The sequence below is a fragment of the Emydura macquarii genome, unplaced genomic scaffold (assembly GCF_026122565.2).
Source record: "Emydura macquarii macquarii isolate MOO-44397 ecotype Brisbane River unplaced genomic scaffold, CSIRO-AGI_Emac_v2 contig_1713, whole genome shotgun sequence".
In the NCBI taxonomy this organism is placed as follows: Eukaryota; Metazoa; Chordata; order Testudines; family Chelidae; genus Emydura; species Emydura macquarii.
The window spans coordinates 1,794,372-1,819,977 of NW_027131850.1; the positions used below are offsets into that span (position 1 = coordinate 1,794,372).

Consider the following 25,606-nt stretch of genomic DNA (forward strand, 5'->3'; position numbering starts at 1 on the left):
CTTCTAGCATAGCCGGAAAATGCTGGCTGGACACTGATGAGGCTGTGGGTTAGAGGAAAAACAATTGCTATGTTACAGAAATGCTGCTTACGCTATTAAGGTCATACTGTCCTAACTTGATTCTCCCATAGAGATGGATACAGTTTCTGATGCATTGTGTTATGCTACATCATAGTAAATTAACTGAAGGCTGTTTGCTCCTGGGCTTGCCAATTCATCTGCTCATTGGTGCTCACATTGAATCAAGATTATTTTTAAAAATTGAAACGTTCCTCCATGACTAACAGCTCATTCATCTGCTGTTTTCAGTGTGGTGCTGCATTCTCATTACCACATTCAATCTAATTAGTCATGAGCAAATATTGAAATATCCTTGCTCTGGGGCATGAAAGGGTCGCAGTGCAAACAGTTACTGACTTTTTTGGACAAACAAACCTGAATGCAGTGTGCCAGATATATTTGGAGCGGTTTCCAAATGCTGCACATTAGGGAGCTAAAAGGTTTTAATCCTTGTTTAGAACTTGGTGGTAACTTTTATTCAGAAACCTATTTACATTCCCTTTAATTACTGTGTATATTCTGGCATCCATGGATTTAATTGTACTGTCCCTATTCAGTCTCCCCACACTATCCAATATTAAATAAAGGAACAGATTGGACTCAGCCATATTATTTTAAGTAAATAATACCTGTCTGAAGAATTACAGTAGAACCTCAATTATGAGCCCTGTGGGAATCAAGGTTGTTCGTAATTGAAATATTCGTAACTCTGAACAAACGTTATGGTTTGTTCTTTCAAAAGTTTACAACTGAACACTGACTTAATTCAGCTTTGAAACTTTACTATGCAGAAGAAAAATGCTGCTTTCCATAGTTTTTGTTTAACACAGCACTGTACCATATTTTCTGCTTTTTTGGGTCTCTGCTGCTGCCTGATTGTGTACTTCTGGTTCCAAATGACGTGGTTGACCAATAAGCTCATAACACTGAGGTTCTACTGTATTCAATTAACACACTCAGGTGTAACAGTCATTATAAGTATGTGGGGTCATAAAGTACCAAGGAGGGACTATTAAACTAATTGCGCAATGGATAAATATACAATAGATTAAGTACAATAATCAGTCTCCATCCCATTTCCAATAGTATTTTATTATATAGTCCTTAAAACATATTAAATTAAGGAAATATTTAAAATGTCTCAGTAGTACTAAGAGTATGGTATAAAGTGGTAAAACAAATGATGGGCACGGAATCTGACCCTTTCTCCGTAATTTAGTGTTGTGGACTGAAAAGTACAATAATTGTGGAAGATCAAAACTTTCTCTCTTCCCAGAAGAAAGTGGAAACTTATTTAGCTTCTGAAGTTTTTCTGCATCTAAGAGTCTCTTAACTTTGCCACAAATTGGAATTGTCTGGGGAAAAAAAGTTGTTGTACCTACTATTTTTGCAGGTAACCTCCGTAAGATTACTAGAAAAGGAAAAACAAAGATTTTTTTTTTCCAGTTGGTCTAGTTTGTGCATTTCACAACACTTTGTATGTAATCAATTTTATTATTTTGTTGCTAATCAGTTACATCATCTGCACACTGCTGTGCAAGGGGCCTCACATGTCACTTCCCCAGGCTCTTCAAAGGAGAATTAACTATTTACAGCAACAGGAAAAAGATGAAATTGAAGAGGCAGATGTATAATGAGAAAGGGAGGGGGGAAGAGAAAACAACTGTACCTCAGTATGTTTTGCTGTTTTCTCTTGAGCCAAAAAGAACCTTATAAACACAGCAGAGGAGCAGAAAGACCTTAATGCTTTTGGATATTTTTAACTGGTCTATTAAAAAAAAAAAAAAAAATCAAATTGGCAGGTAGCTCACAGTAAGGAATTTGCACTAACACAGGAAATCTTCCTAGTATGAGAGCAAAGGGATATTGTGACCTAGATAGTGTAGCTCATTAGATGCATGTGAACACTTAGTTTTGCGACTGCCTGAGGGCTTTACCATTCCTTCACTTCTTAAGCAGAACTCCTCAGTGAAGTGGAAGGGAGAGACCTGCTTAAAAAGTGAAGGCATGATATGGCCCTGGGAGAGGATGATGTAAAATGTAATAGTAAAATCACAATTGGATGATTTAGGCATGAGTCTTATTACTATCAGAATTCTAATGTTTGATTAGTGCCTGAGTCAATCAGAAAGAGGCCTATAAAAATGGCATTTTCTCACTAAACCAATCTAATTCCTGACTTTACAGTCTAAATTAAACTTCTACTACTTTTTTACTCCTGTTAGCGGCACAAAACCAAAACAGCTATGGCTGAGGGATAGGGATTCTATTTTGATTTATGCATCAGCCAAACTGATGATTGTTACAGAAACCTTTGGCTAATGTGAGTCAGAATCCAGCTGCCTTTCAGATTTCAGAAGGGGTCTGCGTTTAGAAAAAAAATCCCATATTTTTAACCTGTAAATAGGACAGATTTAATCTAGTAATTACTGAGACAAACTAATCTGCCCATTTTACTGAGTCACTTTTCAGAGACCTGCATGTCAACAATACTTTAAACATATTTACACAATATTAAGCAGGCTCATAAATGAGACAGGCACAATAGGTTTGGTGTGATTCTCATTGCTAAAGACCAGTGTAAAGCACCTGCAGTGACTCAGGAGTATGAGTGCCAGCACAGACCGTTAGGAAGCAGGGCACAAAACCCCAAATTGGTTGTGATTACTGTATCTCTGCTACCATTTGGAATTATAGACACTGACTCATCTGTACATATTTTTTTAACCTGCTTTTAACCTCTCAATAACTAATTTTTTTCCTAGCTAATAAACATTTAGTTACTTACTATAGAATTGGCTATCAGCGTTGTCTTTGGCATGAGATCTAGGATGTAAATCCACTTTGGGTGAGTAACTGGTCTTTTGGGACTGAGTGTGACCTGGAATATTTGTGATTTTTTTGGTGTGACCATATATCACATAGTCCAGCGTGCCTGGGTGGCAAGATAGACTGGAGTGCCCGAGGGGAATTTGACTCTATTATAAAAATATTGTAGTATGTTAGTTCACATTTTATTACAGGCTTGGTGAAATCTAATTATAGAACGTACAACCAGTTTGGGTTATCTGCCCTGAGGGAGCACTCATAGTGTGGAGTGGCTCATGACTGTATGACAACTATCAATTCCAAAGGACCAGTCACTTACCCTAGGCCAACTGCATCTTCAATCTCACACCAAAGACAATGCTTGTAGCCAATTCTATAAAGATTTATTAAGTAGGAAAATGAAGCAAGAGTTATTTACAAGGTTACAGCAGATAAACATGTATGCACGAACGAGTTACTTTTTGAACCCTAAGACTGTAATAGAAGCTTCTATAGTAAGCAAGTTCTATATGTCCTTTAGGGCTAACCCAAACTAAGCACTGGGGATCTCTTGCTAATGCCTAGTAAACCTAGCCCCCTAGCGTCCAAGCAGCATAGAGATACAGTTCCTTCTTGTTAGGGGTTTTAATCCCTCTCCTTCCTTGTGCTCTAGCCGCAAATTGAGCTAATGGGAGGAATCCACTTGCATGACTCCTCTTCATGGTGGGGAGGGCAAAACAACAAACCTCTTTTGTCCTCTGTGGTCCCACAATAGTCCGTCTGGTGTCAATGGACCTTTTCTGTTATGCGGGACGTGACACCTTTTGTTGCAGATTGGCACTTTGGACCAGTTAATGTCTCTTTCCTTTCTGGTGATTTACACAGTCAGAGACTTACAATACAATTGTTCAAATATTAACCTGTGGTTCCCATATTGCAAGGTATCAATGAGATGTAATGCATGCAGCAACTCCAACAGATTCTTATAATTCTAATATCTATTTTAAGAACACTAACACACAGGTGAACCAAACTGTATGTATTTCAGTGTTCCATTGAGGCATGGGGACCTAGACATAAGATGGCATCTGGTCTGCCAGCACCACAACCAGACTCAAAGTAGGTTGTTTGTTAGGTGCATGGCAGTAGTGAGCAGCCAGTTATTTCAGAAGTGCTGTTGTCTGAGCTATGGGAACAAACTGAGAGGTTTGGGGTGGGGGTGAAGGGTGGACTCATGAAGTGTTTTCTGTAAGGCTTTTTACAACAAACTAAGGCTTTGCCATATCAATCTTTTTGAAAAAGCTGGGAGACTGAAATAAGGTAGGTCAGATTCTCCCTCGTAAATCAAAACTCCCTATTGAGCTGTATGGGGAAAAATTAATTCATGAGGACAGAAGTAGAATATGGTAGAGATATCTGTCACTACGGTCAGATTTAGACTTCTATAAAACAGTTTTCATCATTTTTCCCTTCTGTGTTTACTATCAAATCATTCCTGATATTTTCAGTAATTGGCCCCTTCAGAAATGATATGATTGCAGTAGAGGATTCTTCAATTTTGCATGTGATTTAAAAAGAAATGGTGGCAGATGCACGCAAATGGGAGGTGGATCAACAGAACTATTTTAAAATGCAGAGACGAGTGAGAGTATCAGACATGTCTTTTGATATAAAAAATGATCTAATGCCTTTCACGGATATTCTAGCTATCCTAATTACGGTGGCATTGCTAAATACTCAGAGTGGAATTTGAAAGAGGGTTTAAGGTACTTCTATACTCAGCATTTCAGGGCCTAACTTTTAGGGGCCCTGTAACCAAAAGGAACTCAAACCCCTGAGTTTGGCACCCCGGCTCCCCATATGATATATGGGAAAAGATAAGCGCCTAAGAATGTGAGTCACAAAAGCCAGCTTGCTGAGTGGAGAGCTGCCTAAGTTAGCTAATAGGCCATTCCCCTCTCTTCAATATTTCTTAAGTCCTCCTGTAAAGGGAGCAGAGGTACTAGAATTTGGGTCTCCCACCTCCCAGGTTAGTGTCCTAATCCCTAGGCTGTAGTCATTCTCTCTCTCTCTCGGACCCAATGTATATTTAATGTATATTGAATGGATCAGCTTCAAAACAGCCATTTTGTGTGGATTTAGGTGTGTTCTGAGCACACCTACTGGTCCAGGCCCAAAGGCAATACTAAGAGGGTATGTCTACATGTACAGTACTGCAGTGCATAGCTGTAGTGTGTGTGGTGAAGACACATAAAAAAAACACCTCTGCGAATGGCAGAACCTGTATTGACAGGAGAAACTCTGCTGCCAACATAGCGCTGTGCACACGAGCACTTATGTCAGTGTAATATATGACGCTTGGGGGGGTGGCTTATTCACACCCCTGAGCAATGTAAATTATGCCGACATAGCCTAAGAATCCCCCTGAGGTTTGAGTTAGATGCTGAGCTGCAGGTTGGTGTCAAGATTTGAAGCCGCTGTGCACCTGTTTAGGTGCCTTGGAAACTTTAACAGTGGAAATTTAGGTGCCTAGAGACTATAGGCGCCTACAGGGTTAGGGGTTTTGTGATGGCCAGTGGCACCTAAATGTTGGATTAGGTCCCTAAAGTGGCAGTTACATCCCCTTTGTAAATCTCACACTCAAGCATCTGTTCTCTTCATAACATGTTACCTAATCCTGCCAAGATGCTCAGCACCCTCAACTCCCACTGAAGTCGAGACTGGACTTTGTGCTCTGTGACCGAGATGTATGCACATTATGCTATTTAATGCCAATTCTACTAGATTTCTCAAAATCCTTCATTTCTTGAAAATAAGTATAAGAAACACTAGAAGCAATTTTAATATAATAATGGAAACAAATCAAACATAATTTATTTTACATCAACAGTCTATAGAGGAAAATATAATGTTTCTGCTTCCAATAACAAGGAATTTATCCATAAACTGTATTCATAAGAGCTAAGTACACAGATGAATATTCAGTAAGAATGTACCGTATCAAAAGCCATGCTTTAAAGACTGACGTGAAACCTTTTTGCGTCAATGTTGCACTGTCAAACAAGAACATCGAAAACTTATTTTACTTGCCAAAATGTCAGGAAAAAAGTCCTTTAAAATGATTCCTAAATTTTAAATGGACAATTGCCTGACTCTATTACCAGACAACTATATCAATGCCCTGCTAGTTGCAATATCTTATACTTTTACTCAGAAATACTTACAATGTATGTTTTAGCCACATTTAAAAAGTGAAATGTCTTGCGTACTATGATACAAGTCAGTTCAGGATTTCTTAAACTTTCCCTGCTAACCAAACCAAGCACAAGCCTTGTACTTAGGGGGATTTGTTCCTATTTAATTCAGCTATCATTTTGTAAAATGTCTTTGATAGTATCTCTGATGTAAAATCGTTTCAGTTACTTTACATGACAGAAATGTGGCATCAAAGCATGGCGAAGTGCTGTTTTAACTGTTTGATGAGCTGTTGTGTATCAATGTGACCTGGAAATGCTTCCTTTGACTTCTGAGCAGCTATGTAACTCCTTTGGAGATCTCCAACCTGCAAGAAACATACACAAACCCTAGTCACAATTTATTGCATATGCTCTCAGCTGCAATTTTTTTGATGCCATGACACTTCCTCCACAAGTGTCTAAGTAAAAATGAACAAATAAGTTTGATATAGTCCTATAACCTCTAGTACAAATGAGAACCTCTGGATAGAAAAGGCAAGGCGCTATAGGACACCTCTAATGACTGTGTACCACACTGTGATGACCTCTTCAGAAAGACCACCAGAAGGAGGATTTGAGAATGGGTGGGCTGGAGTCCTAGCTAGAATGGCTATTGCTACTTCTGTACCATGGTATTGCACTAGGTGTAGGTGTTACATTAGCAGGCTGCATATATAGCTGGTCTGCCCTAGCTCCTGTGAAGTTCCCCTATGGCACAACCTATGTAAATAGGCTATGGGTAGAGACCAGGATATGGTCCTTAATCAGCAAGAATGGAAAATCATTTTTACATTTTAGATCTTGTGCTTTACAATGGAGAGGATAAGTTTTTAAGAATTATTGGGTTGTTCTCACCTTCGTGCAGGCATATAACTCTTTAGTGTTAGTGGGAGTTTGACTACTTGTATAACATAGACTTGCATCTGAACCTTTTTCAAGGTGAAGGCAGAGGCAAAGAGCAATTTCAACCTCCAAAACATTTCAAGACCTGTACTATTTTTTAATACCAATGAGATTGTAATAGATAATGGGCATGAGTTTAAGAAAAAGGTTTTTGAAGTTAGCTCATTTTATCTATAGCACTTGATTCAAAAATAGTTTCTCACACTTAATTGGTAACAAATGTCACACTTATTTTCAATATTGATCAGGAGAGCTCTTCCATATTTTTCTTTCAAACTAAGTACCATATGAACAAAAGATGTTAGTTCTGTAACTGAAGTGTCTCTTATGACAGAAGTTAATAAAAAAACAAAAGTCAAACACATTAAAGCTGAAACAAATCTACTACTTCCAGTATCAAATAAAATTATGCCATAAATAATTTTAATATTCTTTTCACTTATATTGAGAAATCATAATCTAATGTTATTTTACTACTTAATGTACCAAATTTTCAAATAACTATACAGAGCACAAATGATGTGAAAATTCCATAATTTAGAAAACTTACATAGATTCATGGAATTACTAAAATTACTACCTGGCTAAAGGTCTTCAAAGGAAACACTTTTATTCTCAAAAGAAATAATTTGATTGATGGTGTCTGAATTCCAAGTCCTGTGCATTACAGTGCAGACATACAAACTTAATCTAAAGGGTAGACACTTTCCGTTTCTCCATTCACTTATCTGAAATCTTGCTACATGCAAACAAAAACTGGTTGAGCTTTTAGATGACAGAAGAATAAAACAGTACATTACCTGGTCAGAGAGTGCTGCAAAATTGAAATGGGGCTCATACATATGAGGTGCTAAAGATGAAGCAGTCTGCAGCAATGCTCTTGCCTACATAGATTAAAAAATGAAATTATATTGAAACATGTGAAGGGGGGTTGAGAGATAGAGAAAATGAGGAGAAAATGTATTATCTGTTCTGTAAGGACATCATCTTGGATTTTCCCATAAGTCTTTTCTAAGAAAGTAATCTTAAAATACACACTAGCAACATTCGCCTCTATGTAAAGGCATAAATACTATCTAACAGCATTGAAATTAATGGGAGTCTTGCCTGTCTTAACAGGGCAGGGTTGGCACTTTAAACAGGCAATTTAGTACTAAATTCCAAATAGCACATATTCCTTAAAAAAGGAGAAATGTTGAGAAACTGATCTCAATTTCTACTGGAATTGAAGCCAGCGCCTATTAAAACACAACATAATGCTCTAGAGTATTAAGCATAATTGAGAACCTAAAATCTGATGTCTTGAAAAATCACATTTTCGGGTTCAAGATGTCTCTGAGTATTTTTTTCATTGGGAGTTTTAAGGTTTTCTTTTAACTTATTTTGCTATTAGCCCCACTCAGACTTTTTTTTTTTTTTTTTTTTGAGTCCTAAAATTCCTAGAATCCTTAGCTGGACAAAATAAAAATGAAAATGTATCTGATATTATGCTACTCCCCCTGCATTTTCCCTGAAGCATTGTTCCACTGAGCTGGGAATGAAATTGACAAGAGTTCTGTTCTCTGCAGTGCTTGGAGAGTAGAATTCTCATCATTCTCTGTCCCCTGCAGGCTCACAAGAACAGATCTGATTGGAAGAGCTGACGGATGGTGGGAGGTGCATGTAAACATCTACACTTGATCCAGCATTCTGATTTGCTTAGCATAAACAGCTGAGTTTTTTCACTTTTTGAGAACAGATGATAATACAAATAGCCTCCTTGCAAGAAAAGTTCGGGGGCATGTGTAGATTGATAAAACAAACTGGGATTTTTTTTGAGGCTGTCAGGTTTGACAGTGTCCCACTAAATATTGAAAAGTTTGCCCAATAGCCATCAGGAGACAGCCTTTAACTGACAGGTGAGTGCAGTATTAAACTAGTGAAAAATAACACCAGAGTGTATGGCTGCAATATATATAAACTGAATTAATATACAGTGAGATGAAACTAATGCCATGAATGCAATACAAAAGTAAGTTCTACTTTGAATAGTCTCCATTTTTTATGAGAACTTTGTGCACACTTCAAAAAATAGGTTAAAAGTACATTTAATTTATTTTATAGATATCATTGTTTTCTGCTATTTTGAAAAGTCTATTAAAAAACCAAAAACCCTTAACATTAAGGTTTAGCACTCAAGTTTGGGTTTTTGTGAGTAGGCATTACAATACAGTCAAGTTATGGAATAACTTGTTTTTCAAATACTGTCATAGAATTTTTTCTACCATCCTACATAAATTTAATATATTTGTTTCATTTTTATACTTTGAATAATTGTATTGTTATAAAGGTCTTGAATATTTGAGCAATTTATCTTCCTATTCATTTAAATTTTGTCAGCACACACATTGTACATTTTCTTTTCAATCAGATCAATTTTCTTTAGGTGTATTTCAGGAGATTAAACAGTTAAGTATCTAATGGGTGCAAATTTTCATAGGTTGTGTATGTTAGCAAGTTTTCACAGTTACTGTTACACAAAGTATTAATTACTTTAATGGAAAATGTTTGTTTGGCCTGAACGTACAGTACCGGCATGTTATATAAGGGCATTAAATTGAAAAATGCCACCTTGAAAATAAAGTTGCAAACTACTGAAGACATGGAATTAAGCTGGAAATGCTTTTCCAACCTTAATTATAAGCAGTCCCTACTTCTCTCCCTTAGGCTCCATCTGGGATTTAAATTTCTTTGTTGACTGAATGGGAAACACAGTAAAACCAATCTTCATCTGTGACGGCAGAGATCAACACAAGGGTATGTTAAATGTTAATATGGTGATTGCTAGGATACTTGTATAAAGTTAGCTCTATAAATGACTTGCTGCTTAGGAACAGATTTACATATGTACTGTATATTATACTGTAGTTCGTTTGTGTCTGTGTGCGTGTCTGTCTGTCCCCAATGGACCAGTTTTGCTGTTCAAATTAAAAGATTCAGTTCCTACTGAGGGTCTATTCTGATTGACTTTCCAACCAATGTAGGTTTGACTTTCATGTGATTTACATGAAAAAAGTAGTAAAATGTGTTTTTTCTAACAGAGACAAGGTGGTTGCGGTAATATTTTTTTATTGGACCAACTTCTGTTGATTTCTGTTGGTGAAAGAGACAAGCTTTCAAGCTACACAGAGCTCTTCTTCAGGTCTTAGGCCCTGTCTACACTTACCTGTGAGATTCGGCAGCAGTTGACAGGAGTTACGCAAAGTACGCAAAAAACTTGCGTAATTCCCATCAATTGCTGAGCTTCTCTTCTGCGCTCTGTCTGCACTGCGTTGCGCCGATGGGAACAGCGTTCCCATTGACGCAGCGCTATACTACTTTTGTAGCTGGTCTTAGTACGTCGATTTCTGGATCGACTGAGTGGGTCTGCACTGACTTCTCAGTTGATCCAGAGAAATCAATTTGACAGTGGTGAATTTGCCACCATCAGTGTAGCCATAGCCTTAGAAAGATAATCAAAGTGTCACAGCTAAATATAAGGTAGAACTGATTGTTGAGCATAAGCAGTTAAAACACTGCGAGGTCATTCAAGATTAAGTATACAGCAGTCATAGGACAAAGGAGGGTAAGTGGTTACAAATTACAAATGCTAGTGTAGACAAGGCCTTAGATATACATCCCCTAGGTTGGGCAACTAGATGCCCCAAGCGCTCACTGACTTAGGGTGAATTGCAAAGAAAGCCTTACATGAAAGCATACTGTTCCTGTACAAAACTCTTTCCAATGTGGTATACTGCCTTTTTCCTTATTATGAACACTCACACTTATGTACAAAGTGGAAAAAAAACTACTGTCCAGTTATGTTCAGGATTCCCTTTGTGCACAGGGTAGTGGTATATTCTTGTATACTGTAATGTTTCCATATAATTTTCTAATGCCTTAGCATAGAACATTATTTACATATTTATTTAAGCCAATGGTCACAGTCCAATATGAATGCCTAACTAAGAAAATCTCAGTGTAGCCTTTGTGATTACAATGTATAAATAAATGCTACTGGCTGTACATAATTCTAAAGAGGCAGTCTCTTCTTCACTACTTTGTAGAAGAAATTCCTTGGCATCTGATAATGGACTCTTCCATCTACCTCAATCAAGCAGTATATTCCAATAGGGTGCTCCGTATATTGAGGTGATAACAGGATAATTTGGTTGCTCTAATTCAGGCCATGGCATTTTTATCCTTTTTTACTTCTGGGCTACCATTTTACCTTTAGAAAACCCTAGTTTGCTGTAACTGTCAACAACAGATGCCATGAAGGCACTGCAAATATTGCTCGTCTTCAACCAGCCACTTGAGGGTGCATGAAGATGACAGTCTAATGGGGCATGGTATGAAAATCCAGAGGCTACCTTGAAACATGCACCTGAATTAAACTTTGCTGCCAAGCAAGCCATCTGCCTGGCATCTCATTCAACTGAAATTGCCTTGAAATCAAGATGTTAACAACAGGAGATTCAAAGCAAGTATCTCACTTAGCTTTACAGTTTAACACCAACCTGCTCAACATGACCCCTTCGCATCTCCAGCACAGCCAAGTTGTTATAAGCTTCTGCGTGGTCATTATTATTGGCCAGGGTCAGTTTGAAACACTGGTAAGCCAAGTTCAGGTCTCCTATTCCCTAAAAATATCAACATAGTTTTTCACTCATCAAAAAGTTAGACAGTAAATTTCAGGTTGCTTAGTTGTCTGTTTTTGTTTTTAAAAGAGAGAGATTTTTTTCATCTGGAAATACTATTGTAGAATAAAAATGTGTTACTTTAAATAAAAACATACTGACAGGAACCCTACACACACTTCCACTTTTTCTCAACTGTCTCTTGCCCCCTCTCCTTGTATGGGGGCTTCTGACTCTAGTACAAATAGCAGTATCTCAGACTCCTGTTCCAGTCCAATTTGCTAACTTTTCAGTTTTATGATTTAAATTGATACAATGCAAGGTCACCCTGAAACTGCCAAACACTGAGAAATACCTGCATCATGGCTTTTAAACTTTTGAGTGTGTCAGAATGTATGCATTAAGAGTCTTATCCTAATTCCAGTAACGTCAATGGGAGCTTTCCTATTGACTTAAGTGAGAACACTGTCGACACCTAAATGGTGCTTAAAAGCCTACTTCCAGGCAGATAAAGAAAAATACATTAATGCGTAATACTGTTTGAGATTGTCCTCCATGTAAAAGGTTTTTACAACAAACAAAACTATAGAAAATTAACATAAATTAGATAACTTGAATATCTTTACCAGAAAATTACCACTTGTATTACTTTTTTTTTTTTTTTTTTTTAAACAGAAAGCTGTAACAGCGAGATGTACATTCTCAGCCACAACACATGGACTATTATAGGGTCTGATTCTAGTGCAATAATGTCTAGTGGGAAGCAGCTTCAGGAGAAACTACTTTGAATCTTTAGTCAAATAGGGTTGCAACAGAACAAGTTTCACCAAGGTTCTGTTACACCAGGAGTCTTTCAGCAAGATGTGATGGCATGTCACACTGGAAGAATGAAAGGTACTCATCTCCCTGAGGTTTCTTCAATCCAACTAAATATGTGCTGTGCTGTGCTTTATTCTGTACTATCAGATTTCCATACTGTAAATTTTTCACGACAGGCCTCTGGGTCCATCACACCAACTCCTTTTCTCATTGTTTTCTCAGTGTTTTCTCATTCTGTAAACTCATATTTATTCAGAAAAACTTTAAATTTTTCATACCACAGCCACATGCCCCAAGTTGTACCAAACATCTGCTGCCTCCTCCTCATTTTCAGCCAAAGAAAGTGCCCGTTCAAGGGAGGTCAGTGTCATATCGTATTGCTGGGCGTAGAAGCAACAGAGGCCCAGATTGTTAAATAGTTGGCAGTTATAAACACCCATCTGCAGGAGACGTCTATTTCAAGAGAAAGATAATTAACACTTTTAGATTTATTGCAAGTATGAATTTCTTTCTACATGGGAAAACTTTCCCCCATCCCAACAGGATTACAGGTGACTAAGTACATTATGTAATAATAATATGATCCGAAAGAAGTAAAATAAAGTGAGTTTAATGCAAATGTGAATTTAAGAAGTAAAAACTGAAGTTAATCTTGTGTAATGGTCATCGTGTTGGTAAAAATGTGTTTGAAAGGCTAAGCCAGAGACAATGGACACAAACAATATTTATCTGTAGAAGTGGCACTATGCCAAGTGTTGTGTAAATCAAAACTCGCACATTTTGACTTTTCAGATGCATCACATTTGATTTTACTGTAAGTCAAGGTTGGATATATCTCTCATCACCCAATCTTAAAGTTGTAACTTGTTGCTATCATTTTTTATAATCACTCTTCATATTTAAGTTATTCTGCCCAAACCCTGATCTTTCAGCAAAACTCAATTTAGATCTTATCTGACCTTTAATTAGATTTACATCATAGGCATATTAAACACTGCACATTAGCTTTCAACAAAAATTGAAAAAGGGTGTTTGAGAGAGCTGTTTTTTATAAAAGATTTCTGATTGAATTAGATTTGGAGGGGGAAAAGTACACTTGAGACCAGATCTTGAAATGAAGGCATTGCATTATACCACAGGCAAATTCTGGATCTAAAGCCAGCATAGCCAATCACAGGAGGATCACCCTATATGTAGGGAGATCCTCAGGTTACATAGAGCTGGCATAAATGCTGTAGGCCATACAGCTAGCTTAGCCTTTTATTTTACGCAGCAGTAATGCAAGGAACGGACAGGCTTGTATTCTGTAAGACACAGGTTTAAGCAAGTTAGCAAAGTATAGTAGGCCTGTGAGCCTTCACATAGATAAAATTACCCTAGATTTTGGGGAACTGGGAATAGCTTGCTCAACAGAGGGAATTGGCACATAATAGTACCTGGCAACCACAGGAACACTGAACAGATACTGGGCTTGGATATTTAAGGATAGAATCACTAGGAGATGTCTAGCTAAAAACTTACTTGAGCAATAGGTGAGTACATGATAATGAGTTAAATAGCATTAATATGTTAACTTCTAGGATAAGCATCCCAATATTATGAGAGTGAAGAAGTTAGATTTGGACATGGAAGGCTGGGCATCAGAATAAATATTCATGATAGTGCCCAGGTCCTGTAATAGGCCAAGCCACTTTGTAGTGGCAGCTAGCTTTCCAACCTTGACCCTTCAGCTCTTCATTGTTATCCACTACCAATTTTTAGGCAGTACGGATCCTGGACCATTGGACTCATTTGACATACCAAACACAAGGCTGGTCCTTTGTCTCTCGCCACCAGGTCCCCAAGGAAGGGTGTAAGTATATAAGTATCTGAACATATGCAGGGAATGATACCAAAGATATCCCTAATACTGTATTACTCCTATGTGGTTTTGAGCCCCTCTTCATTCATTAATCAGGTAATCAACTATTTTGATGCAGTTTTTATTTTAACAATCATCCTGCATATAAAGTGCTTAAATGTAACACTCATATTATAGGTATAGAAGATATTAGGGTAGATACATTGGTAATATCGTAGGCAATATTTTTCCATCTGCTTAGAGGTCTTTGATTCCGATAACCTAGCATTATTTTTGGCACTATCAATGTTACAAAAATCTCTCTAATATTAAATCTTACTTGCACACACCTATAAAACCGCAAAGCTATCTCAGGTTGGTCTGAATAAAAGTGGTTACTGCCAATGCACGCAATGGCTTCCACATGAGTGTTATCTTGTTTTAAGACTTCTCTGTAGTATTCTGCAGCTAAGGAGATGTTGTTCATTTCCTGCATGTCAAAAATAGAAGAAAAATATTTAACACAACTATTTTGCAAACGATAGTAACCTTGCTTTTTATCACTTTATTAAACGCTCATGAAGTGCCACGAACTTATACAGTGCTTTACAGGACATAGGTAAGGAGTTGGCATCCAAAGGGTATGTCTACCCTGCAGCTGGGAGTGCACTTTCCAGTGAAGGCAGACAGACACGCACTAACTCTGCCTGAGCTAGTATGCTAAAATAGCAGTGTAGCTGGAGGTAGTGCGGGCGGCAGCTCAGGCTACTTTCCTGAATACAAACCTGCCTGGAACCCCTGGATATGTACTCAGGTGGCTAGCCTGAGCCACTGTGCATGCTATCCCTGGCTACACGGTTACTTCTAGTGCACAAATTTCTAGTGCAAACTAGTATGTGTGTCTGTCTACCCATGCTGGGAAGCATGCTGGCTGCAGTGTAAACGCATCAACAAATAATTGTCTGTTATGGTTCTCTGAACATACAGTACAATTCACTTCTTAGTCTCTTCATAAACTACATGCCCATTTAACTGAGAAGAATCTAAGAGAACTGATTCAGTGCAGAACATTTTACTGATTCTAAACCATGGATTAACAGCACACAGATGTGACAAATACACTTAAAGGTATACACGGTGTTTTCTGAAGCTATTCACAATGTGCAAATAGGTATTTGCTGCTATTTATACTATGCAATTGAATACACAATACTGTACGACACTTCCTCCAGCACTGAACTATAATTTCAGACTGTTTAGTCAGTCTTTCAGAACAATATTTTAATGGTTATGTTCAAAGCAATTCATCAATTAAATGAGAATATAAATGAGCACCAAGTATTACTATGAGCCTCTGAAAACTGAGAACAGGGAATAATTTAGCAAGTTTATTTCCCTTCGAAAGTGCCAATTACAATATGATCATTTTATCTAAAAATATACCTTAGTGTACAATATATAGATGGAGAATTAGGATAGACTTGCTGCTTGTAACAACCAGACCTATGTCACATGTAGTTTGAGGGGTTACTGTCACCAGAGAAACCACCTCCTATAGATGATGCGTGAGTGTACAAAACTAGAGGTCGTTTAAAAAGTGTTTGTTCTTCTACCCTACTGCTCACAAAACATCCTACTATCTCCCTGAGCAACTTGACTGAAGACAGTCAAACTAAAACCTGTTCTCACATGATAAAACTGTAGCAAATTAACCTATACAAACTTACATTTCTCTTATACAAGGAAACAATACTAAATGTTGTTAATAGTACAATCACTTAAAAACCTGGAGCAGATGGAAAGAGTGGCAGACCTTCTCTTTCTCTAATGCCTGACAAGAAAGTCACGATGAAGGTGTCTGGTACATGTCTCCCTTCAGACAAGTGCAAAGAGAGCTGAATAGTTGTATGTGAAAGTACAAATCTTTGTTAATTAAGCTATAAATCTGTAGTCATGTGACACAATGAGGCTCATCAGTACAGAAACAAACATCTTTCTATAATAATGGTGCAGAGAAATATCTAATACAGATTGCACTACAAAAATTCATAAGGCTGCATAATGTTAAGGATAGTCTACAGAATAATATCCCACATTATTTAAATACTGCTTTCTCAAACTGTGTTTAAAGATTCAGATAGGATTTACCATGAAAATATATTAATGCGGGTAAGAGGAAAAATGCTAAGCATGGATATTAGACAAAATGGATGACTTCAAACATTTATACTTGGAAATGGTAATAAATCTATTTTTTCCGTATCCAAGGCAAACTACAACAATATAAAAATAGTGAAGTGTTTTTAATGACAGCATTTCTTTCAATGGAAAATAAAAGCAACTACATCTGATTATATCAGTCTACAATGAAACCACTGTTCTGTTTGTGACACCAGCACTTGTTTCTTCTCTTTTGGAACAATGAAAAATTTATGAACCAATCAAAGAACTACATGGACAACATCTGGAACTGCAACACGTGATTTAATGTAGATTTGTTTGTGTGTGTGTTTGAACAAGGAAACACAATTCTGTTTAGTATAGTTAACCTGCTGAACAAATAAGCCTACAAAGCTGTCTTTATTTTAGACTTTCTATAACATTACTGTTTTGCATTAGGAAGACTGGAAAATAGTGTAGTGAATTTTTGATGATCTCACAAGCATATTGAACCTCTGGCCCTTTTTCTTGCATAAGAAGATAACCTTGTTTCCATTAGGAGTAGTATAGTACATGCATACCTCATGGATTCTGGCAATCCCACAAAGAAGGGTCACTTCTCCAGGAAATCGATCTAATCCTTGCTTGAAAAGATGTAAAGCTGTCAAAGGCTGATCCAAACGAAAATATACCTGAACAAATAAAAAGTGTGTATAAACATGTCAGATATCTGATTTTCATTGTCAGACAGCTGTTTGACAAAAGAAATGCTACCTCTTGAGAGGGTGAGAAACAGCAAGAGAGAGATTCTTCTTTTGATTCAGAAGCCATTATTTCAAATAGTCATATGAGCATCCATGGGAAAATCTTTGCAGTGAAGATAAAAATGTGACTGTCTTCTTTACTTAAGTGCCAAAAACATGCCTAGAACTGTACAAGAAGCACAGCAAGACATTTCCTGTCTCTATAATTATATTATTTTATATTTATTTATTACTTATTTATAACAAAAGTCAAAATGTGCACTGGGAGATTAAGATGTCACTTTAAATATTTTAAATATATTTTTAATCTAAAGTGATTACATTTTGAGCCTCTTGGAAGAAGTGAGTCTCAGGAGGGACTTGAATGAAGAAAGAGCAGGCATCTGTTTAAGTTCATTTTAGAATTCATGAAAGATGGACATATTGAAGTCTTCTACTTTGGCCAAATGACAAAGTACCGCACAGAACAGTGACATTTGCAAGCTTCCTCATATTGCTCTGCCAATATGTCTCCATTCATACTTAGACAAGATGATCCCTTAAAGGCAAGAGGGTAGTTCAGACTCCCTGGCCTGTCAATCTTTAGTTTCTGTGCCGGTAATATCAGTAGGGCACTGATTGTGATGCGGAGACCTGTCCTGTACGAACAATAACTGGAAAGAGACCATCAACTACAATTTAAGCAGCACTCAGATGGTACAACTTTCAGAGACTGCTGAATGGAAGCACATTTGAATCAGTTACAGAGAAGAAAAAAAGCCATATTCAACATGAATCACTCAGTCTATTCAATTCCTCAATTTGACTATTCACATTTCAGTAGAACAAGTGTTTCAGCTACATATACTGCAGAGTAAAGCAAGACACAGTGAAAGCGCTCATTCTAGTGCAATAACATAATAAATAATGTAATGTTTGAGGTAATATACTAACAATGGAAAAATAGCTGCCATTAGTGTTCTCATTTAATATAAAAGGTGATCCAAAGGAGTAAAGCATCAACAGTGCATTACAAATTAAAGAAATCACCACAGCTAGTAGTACAGTATATCTCTTCTGCTTTTGGGATCCATGCAGGGAATTCTGAATGCAAATGATCAAATTATTATGGTCAAATCTTTAGTTATCTATATACAGATATATCATGCTTCACGTGAGCACATGTGCAAAGCAGCATTCTTTGAAAAGTGACATTGCAGTAATTTTAATGATCTAATTGACAGCAAGTATTCCTCAATTAAGGGATTGCATTTCAAACTAATTACAGTAAAATTATAATTAGAACAGCAGGATCAGGAATAAATGTGCCTGATATTTGCTAGCATTCCTATATTAAGAAGAAAAAATAATTCCTTCCTGTAGAGAAGGAATAAAGGAGATTGAGGCTAGTGCCTGCTTGATTTTTTAATTCTGCTTGTTAGACCAAATGACAATATCAATTAAGCAGACACTTTAAGCAAAGGGAAATCAACAATCTATTCCTAGCACATTCCATCTGTGGATGTCACTCTTGTGTTGTATCTAAAGCAGCCTTCAAAGATGGATTTAATGTCTGCATTAAGCCTTAAACTTGAAAGAAATGTCATCATTGTGTCTGTCATGCTTATTTTTCTTTCTTTAACATTTGAAGTTATTTTACTATTTCTCAGTAACTGCTTCCTACAGTCAAGTCTCTCTGTAAAGAGCTTCAGCAGAGGATATATATATGAGAGACTACATGATAGTAATCAGCAAGAGTTTGGGCTGATCACACTACACAGTGTGGCAGACATGAGTGACTAATGCCAGTCATCCCAAATAAGTGCAATAAACCCTTTACATACACCACGCAACACCTTCATGTATCCTATAGCTTATACACCATTTTAGAACTGTTTCTGAGAGAGTTTTTTAAATAGTTATTAATTATTTTGTATCCTTCCACCTGTCAAGCTCAGCTTTCCTTATACCATGAATAAAACTGCACAAGCATGAGGGGCAGAAAAAATTAATTTTAAAACTTCTTAAAAATAGTTTTTGAATACATAAGAATACTATGACTTCAAAGTCTAACATATTGGGTCTTTCCAGGGCTAACAGCAAGTGTTGAATGTGCCCCCTCTGGAGAGCTGGCAACCTCCTAGTTCTCTGGTGTAAAGGTCCAATTTCCAGCTCTGCAGTCGTGAAATAGTTTGTGACTTCTTGACTTGTATAAAACAATTCCCTATTTCTTGTTCCCTTTTCCCTAGCTTCTGGCTTTAAACCTATTTTTTCCCCAAAGTGTGAGGGGGGAGGATTTCAGGATTAGCCAGATGGATGTGCAGAAAACTTTATTTTTTCCAAGTCTCAGCTTTTAGGGTTTAAAAAAAATTAAATTTCTAGTTGTTATGGTAATAAAAATGTGATTAGGATGTAGCTGATATTGGATGTCTGCCTGATTTCGCAGAGAGCCTGAAATAATTCCTCTGTGATATGAACTGCCCCCATCTCTTCAATGGCTGCTAACCCAGATGCTAAAAGTGCCAAAACTGCTCACTGTTTCACTCCTCAAAGCACAGAGGAAGCATCATATTATGAAAAGCTACACATCTACTCTCAGTAATCACTTACTTTAGGTAGATCTTTTATAGCTGTATTGAAAAAGCAGTAGGAGAAAGAAGTTTCCTTCTCTTGAGGGTGGATTGTCAGCTTTCAAAAACCTGGGGAAAATGCTGCCTTATGGTACACTTCCACTGGATTCCAAGGAATGACTGCCGTACATATAGACAGCCGAGTTAGCTTCAATCTAGCTAGCTCAAATAACAACAGTGGTGAAGCCAAGGCAGCATGGGCTAGTCACTTTGAACAGACTCACAAAGTCCATGCTGCCATGGTTTCATTGCTATTATTATTCAAGCTCCTAGATAAAAATACCCCGAGGAATTTTTTATACAGTTAATTAGTGCACAAAAAGCCAGGATATAAAGTCACCATGTGGACCCTGCTACCATGTACTAAAAGTTCTGTAGTGTGCCTTGACACAGGCTTGCCATGCACAAACTGACTGTGTAGACCAGTCCTTAGACTGCAAGTTTCCTGGAGCAGGGCTGTCTTTTCTTTAATGTTTGGAAAAATGTCTAGAACATCATGTGCACTATCATAAGCAATAATTCTGGTGTTTGAGCTGTGATGTTGGTCTTCAAGAGTTTTGAATATTTTTGTTATGATAAAACTTTGCCAGTTTCAAGGTCTTTTCAGATGCTACCAATAAGTTCCTCTTATTTTGATGTCACTTGAGAAATCAGTTTTTAGCTCAATCTAGTCACCTTTATTAGTTTATTTCATTGGTCTTCTAAGATATCAGATAGCTAACTATTAAATACAATGACTGATAATTCCTTATCTATAAAGTCCTGATTGGGATTCATTGATGGAGAGAACAGAAGGCAGCAGAAGATGGTGTCTTTGAGGCTTGCACACACCACAAAGAAATCCAGTATTTAAACAGTGCTCTTGCTTTTGTGAAGAGTTCTGCTAAACATTATCAAATCCATGTAGCGATCACAGTCTGAGGGTATGTCCACACTGCCAAGTGAAGTCGACTTTCACCCACCGATTTTTAGAAGTCGCTGCAGCGTGTATACACGCAGGTCTTATGCGTCCATACTTACCACGCTTGTTTCGATATTCAAAGCAGTGCACTCTGGGTTGCTATCCCACAGTGCAACTAGCTGCAGTGGCTGTTAGGACGAGTTTCATCGTCCCAGGATGCAAGTCTCCTTCCCCCTCCCTTCTTCCCCCAAACAAACAGGAAACCTATTTTGCGCCATTTTTTTACGCCACGCGCTCGCCATTGCTGCAGAGATATGGAGCCAGCTCAACTCTGCACTATTATTGTGAGTGTCACAAATACATTGTGGCTTATCATCGAGTATTTTTGAAGTAGAGCAAGAAACCGAAGCACAGGCAACAATGATACCATCGAGGCTCCCTGCTACAAGCCATTGAGCGGAACAATTCCCAATTGCTGCAGGCTGTAACACATCACTGCAGTCCGTGGAACGCCGGTTCTGGTCCCAGGAAACAAGCACAGACTGATGGGACCGCATCGTTATGCAGCTGTGGGATGATGACCAGTGGCTGCAAAACTTTCATATGCGAAAGGCTACTTTCCTTGAACTTTGCTCGGAGCTGGCCCCATCCCTGAAGTGCAAGAATACTCGCTTGAGACAAGCTCTGACAGTGGATAAGTGGATAAGAGTCGGCATTGCTCTGTGGAAGCTGGCAACCCCCCACTGTTACTGCTTGGTTAGGAATCAATTTGGAGTCGGTAAATCTACAGTGGGCGCTGCCGTGATTCAAGTGTGCAGGGCAATCAATAGACTTCTGCTACAAATGCTAATGACTTTGGGAAATGTGCAGGACATAGTGGACGGGTTTGCCGTGATGGGGTTCCCAAACTGCATTGGGGCCATTGATGGAATGCACATCCCTATCTTATCGCCTGCCCACCTAGTACATGAACTGCAAGGGGTACCTTTTCCATGGTCCAGCAGGGACGTGGATCACAGGGGTTGTTTCACCGACATCTATGTGGGGTGGTCTGGGAAGGTGCATGATGCGCGTATTTCATAATTCAGGGCTGTTCTTTAATATGCAGGAGGGCACTTTCTTCCCTGACCAAAAAATTCACATCGGGGGTGTGGAAATGCCAATAGTGATCCTGGGGGATCCTGCTTACCCCTTGCTCCCTTGGCTAATGAAGCCATACACTGGGCACCTTGACAGCAACAAGGAGTGTTTTAATAACAGGTTAAGCACTTGCAGAATGGTTGTTGAATGTGCCTTTGGGCGTTTAAAGGGCAGATGGAGAAGTCTCCTCACTAGGCTTGACATGAGTGAAAAGAACCTCCCTTCGTGCTGCATGCTGTGTTCTTCATAATGTATGTGAAGCGAAGGGGGAGAGGTTCCCCCAGGGTTGGGCTGTGGAGGCAGAAAGACTGGCTGCTAATTATGAGCAGCCAAATGCCAGCAGCATGCTGAGAGCTAACCGCGGAGCGCTTTGTATTAGGGAAGCTTTGAAAACCAGGTTCTGCAATAAGATGCAGAACTGATTTCTGTTTCTGTATGATGTTTGCCTTTGGTGAACATCCCCCCCCCCATAATCGATATCTGTACTATCCAAATCCCTCCAGAACAAGATATGATTTAATAAAGAAACGTGTTGAAATGATGCAAAACTTTATTTATGAACATTCAAGTCATGGGGGAAGGGTTGGAGGGTTCATTCATAGTCTTAAGGGGTAGTGTGGTAGTTTGCTGGCCAGCTGTCAGTGGGTCTGCTGCTGCTTTCTGCTCTCCTCCACTGGGGTGGAAGCAAGCACGTACTGCAGCCTGGCCATTCTCCTCCAAGATCTCTTGGGGGTGGGGGAGGGGCAAGGCTGCAAAGCCCTAGGTTGAGGAGCATTATGGAGGGGCTGCAGCGGGACTCTGTCCTGCCTCCGCTCCTCCTGAAGCTCCATGAGCAGCCGGAGCATGTCTACCTGTTCCCGCATGATTCGCAGCATCTCCTGCGTGGTACTGCGATCATGCTCCTGCATTTCTCTGCGACTCCCCCTGTCCATATCCATATTCTGGGACAAGGTCAGCCGCCAAGCTCTGAGCTCTGTCTCTGCGGCCACAGAGGCGTTCATGAGCTCGCCAAACATTTAATCTTGTTTTGATTTTTTTTTTTCCACTTTCTAATCTGCGATAGTCTTTCTGTAGCATTTCTTGAGGGTGGGGCCAAGGCAGAGGTGTCTACAAAATGAAAAGAAATTCACAAGGTAGCCATTGTTAGCAGAGTGAAGAAAATGATACAACTGCAACAATGTAGACAATACTCTCCATGCAGTGCACAGGGAAACACAGATCCTCATTCCATTCCTAACATCCCAGAAGGGTCGGCTCGCTGTGCCCTTACAGAGATGGTAAGCAAGGGGATCTGCAGACAGCGCCGGGGGTGGGGGGAATATATAGTCTCTGCTTAAACCTAATAAAAGTAATCAAAGTGGCTTGGTAAGACACTTCAATGGGGAATACAAAGGTACAGGGCATCTGCTGTATAGCTCTGGTATTTTAAACATGCGCTGTCTTCCCTAGGTGACCATGAGAGATATCAGTCTCCTGAGGGTAATGCACGAGGAAAGGGAAGATTTGCTGCACGCAGTGGGGTACCAGCCTGGCCCTTCTGCTGCTATGCTATGTGTTCCACCATGATGCCGGCACCCTTGATTGCAGCATGGCGTGGCAAAGTATCCTACCATGGAGGGAGGAACAAGGCAGCCCCAGAAACCTTTTGCGAAGGATAACTGATTACCTACATGAAAGTTTCTGTGAGATATCAACTGATGATTATCGGAGCATATCTCATCACATAAATAATCTGTTCCGGGGGTAACCCCCCAGTAAAGTACGCTAAACGCCTTAAATCCCCTCCTGCCCCACCCCCCAGAACTGCTAAGAAGAAAAAAAAACTCACCAGATGTGCCTTCCCCGGGATCATTAGTGCTGTCCTGTGTGCTGCTGGACTGCTCTGGGGTCAGGAATATGTCCTGACTTTCTGGGAGAACTGACACCCCACTCTCCTACACCCTGCTCTCCTCAGCCGCCGCCTCTTCCTTGTCCACGGAGTCCTCATCCTTGTCCATGGACTGTGACCTAGCGGAGGTATCGATGCTGCGGGGTGGCACTGTGGTGGGATTGCCATCAAGAATTGCATGCACCTCATTGTAGAAGCGGCATGTTTTAGGTGAGGAGCCAGAATGGCTGTTAGTTTCCCTGGCTTTCTGATATGACTGACGCAGCTCCTTGATCTTCACGTGGCACTGCTGCGCGTCCCTTTTGTGTCCCTTCTCCAGCATGCCCTGGGATATCTTCCCATAAATGTCCAAATTCCTTTTGCTGGCTCTGAGCTGAGCCAGAACGGACTCCTCGCCCCACAGACCGATGAGATCTAAGATCTCTGGTCGACTCCATGCTGGAGCCATTTGGGCTTTGCAGTAGCCATGAGGAAGGAGTACAGCCACAAAACTCTCTCCACGCTGGCTAAACAGGAACTGAAAATTCAAATTTGCCCGGGGCATGAGGGGAGGGGATGTTTCCGGGTAGCGTGACTACGTTACACCTGAGCTCGAATGTCCAGAGTGGTCACATCGGGGCATTGTGGGATACCTCCCGGAGACCAATAACGTCAACTTAAGTTCAGTTCTGTCTACACTGACACAAAACCGAACCAATAAATGCAAATTAGGTGCTACACCACTTGCAGAGGTGGTTTTATTAAGTCTACTTTTGCCCCGATTTAAGTCGATGGAACTGCAGTGTCAGTGTAGACGCAGGTATTCGGAGATCAACGTAAGTGATGTTACGTCGACCTCCATTGCCAGTGTAGACCAGGCCTTAAGTACATGAATGTTGTTGCCTCAGGCTCAAGCAATTTAGTGAGATTTCTGCTTTCAGTACTGATTTGTATTTCCCACACCATTCATCACCATTTTGATATTAAAGAACTAGAGTAAGGCTAGTTGTGAGGAAAAACACACAGCCAAAAAAAAGCTCATCAATATTCCTTTAAAATAAAGCCTTATTCTCACAAAACTTTTAACAATTTGATAGAATGGAAGACTGAAAAATAACTTGTTTTGTTTGTATCAGTTCTGATGTTTAACTTAATTGCATTATAAAAAGATTAGTTTATTTTAATGAATTTTAAAATGGATTTGAAAAACTACAAAATCTGAAAATGTATCAAGTTGGATAGTTCCAGCTCTGCTGCCCCCTGGATTTGCATGTATAGATTAGAATTTCAAGTTATTCTAAAGCAGGCACATTTGATTGGATTTGAGAATATCTACTTACTTTTGCTAAATACAGTATTGTATCTACCATGTCTTGCTGTTTGAGAGCTGATTTAAATTGTTTTTCTGCTTCACGGTACAATCCTAGCCTAAGAGATAAATACATACAGAAGGTTCTTTATTCAACAATAATATAACTCATTCAAACAAAGCACTATACACAAATTTAAAAACTCATTAAAGTGCAAAAACTGTGTGTGCGTGTGTAAGTGTAAGTAAAAACTCAGACACATGTATGGATACACACGCACACACCTGCTAAAAGAACATCCAAGTTGTAAAGTCAGGCACTCAAAAGTTAGGAAATGCCAGAATTGCCTGTGCAACCTTAATTCAGTCCCCTTGTGCACATGCACTGATAGTCTTTTGATCACATACTGTTTTTTCCACAGGACTCGTGCCTCATTCAGTATTCAGGATGGACCTGTTCTGGGAGTAAATCAGGGCTGTGTAGTGAAGGAGACCTGTCTGTAGGACCCCAGCTTCATTTATTCTAGAAGTT

At 39.0% G+C, this 25,606-nt stretch overlaps 1 protein-coding gene and 1 long non-coding RNA gene across 2 annotated transcripts in view; one reads left to right on the forward strand and one right to left on the reverse strand.

Moving 5' to 3' along the window:
• Window positions 1-5,687: 5,687 nt before the first annotated feature.
• TTC8 (tetratricopeptide repeat domain 8) overlaps window positions 5,688-25,606 on the reverse strand; it is a 57,852-nt gene continuing 37,933 nt past the window's right edge. Inside the window, exons 9-15 of the mRNA XM_067556335.1 lie at window positions 25,106-25,193; window positions 17,066-17,176; window positions 14,675-14,814; window positions 12,763-12,937; window positions 11,546-11,668; window positions 7,808-7,891; window positions 5,688-6,430 (exon numbers count right to left, since the gene is read on the reverse strand). Coding sequence (XP_067412436.1) covers window positions 6,314-6,430; window positions 7,808-7,891; window positions 11,546-11,668; window positions 12,763-12,937; window positions 14,675-14,814; window positions 17,066-17,176; window positions 25,106-25,193 — 838 coding nt within the window. The 3' untranslated portion in view covers window positions 5,688-6,313. The remainder of the gene's footprint in view (window positions 6,431-7,807; window positions 7,892-11,545; window positions 11,669-12,762; window positions 12,938-14,674; window positions 14,815-17,065; window positions 17,177-25,105; window positions 25,194-25,606) is intronic.
• Window positions 8,624-12,768, forward strand: LOC137158537 (uncharacterized). Its single transcript, XR_010921437.1, has 3 exons — window positions 8,624-8,905; window positions 9,714-9,803; window positions 12,341-12,768. It is a non-coding gene; the product is annotated as an uncharacterized lncRNA (long non-coding RNA).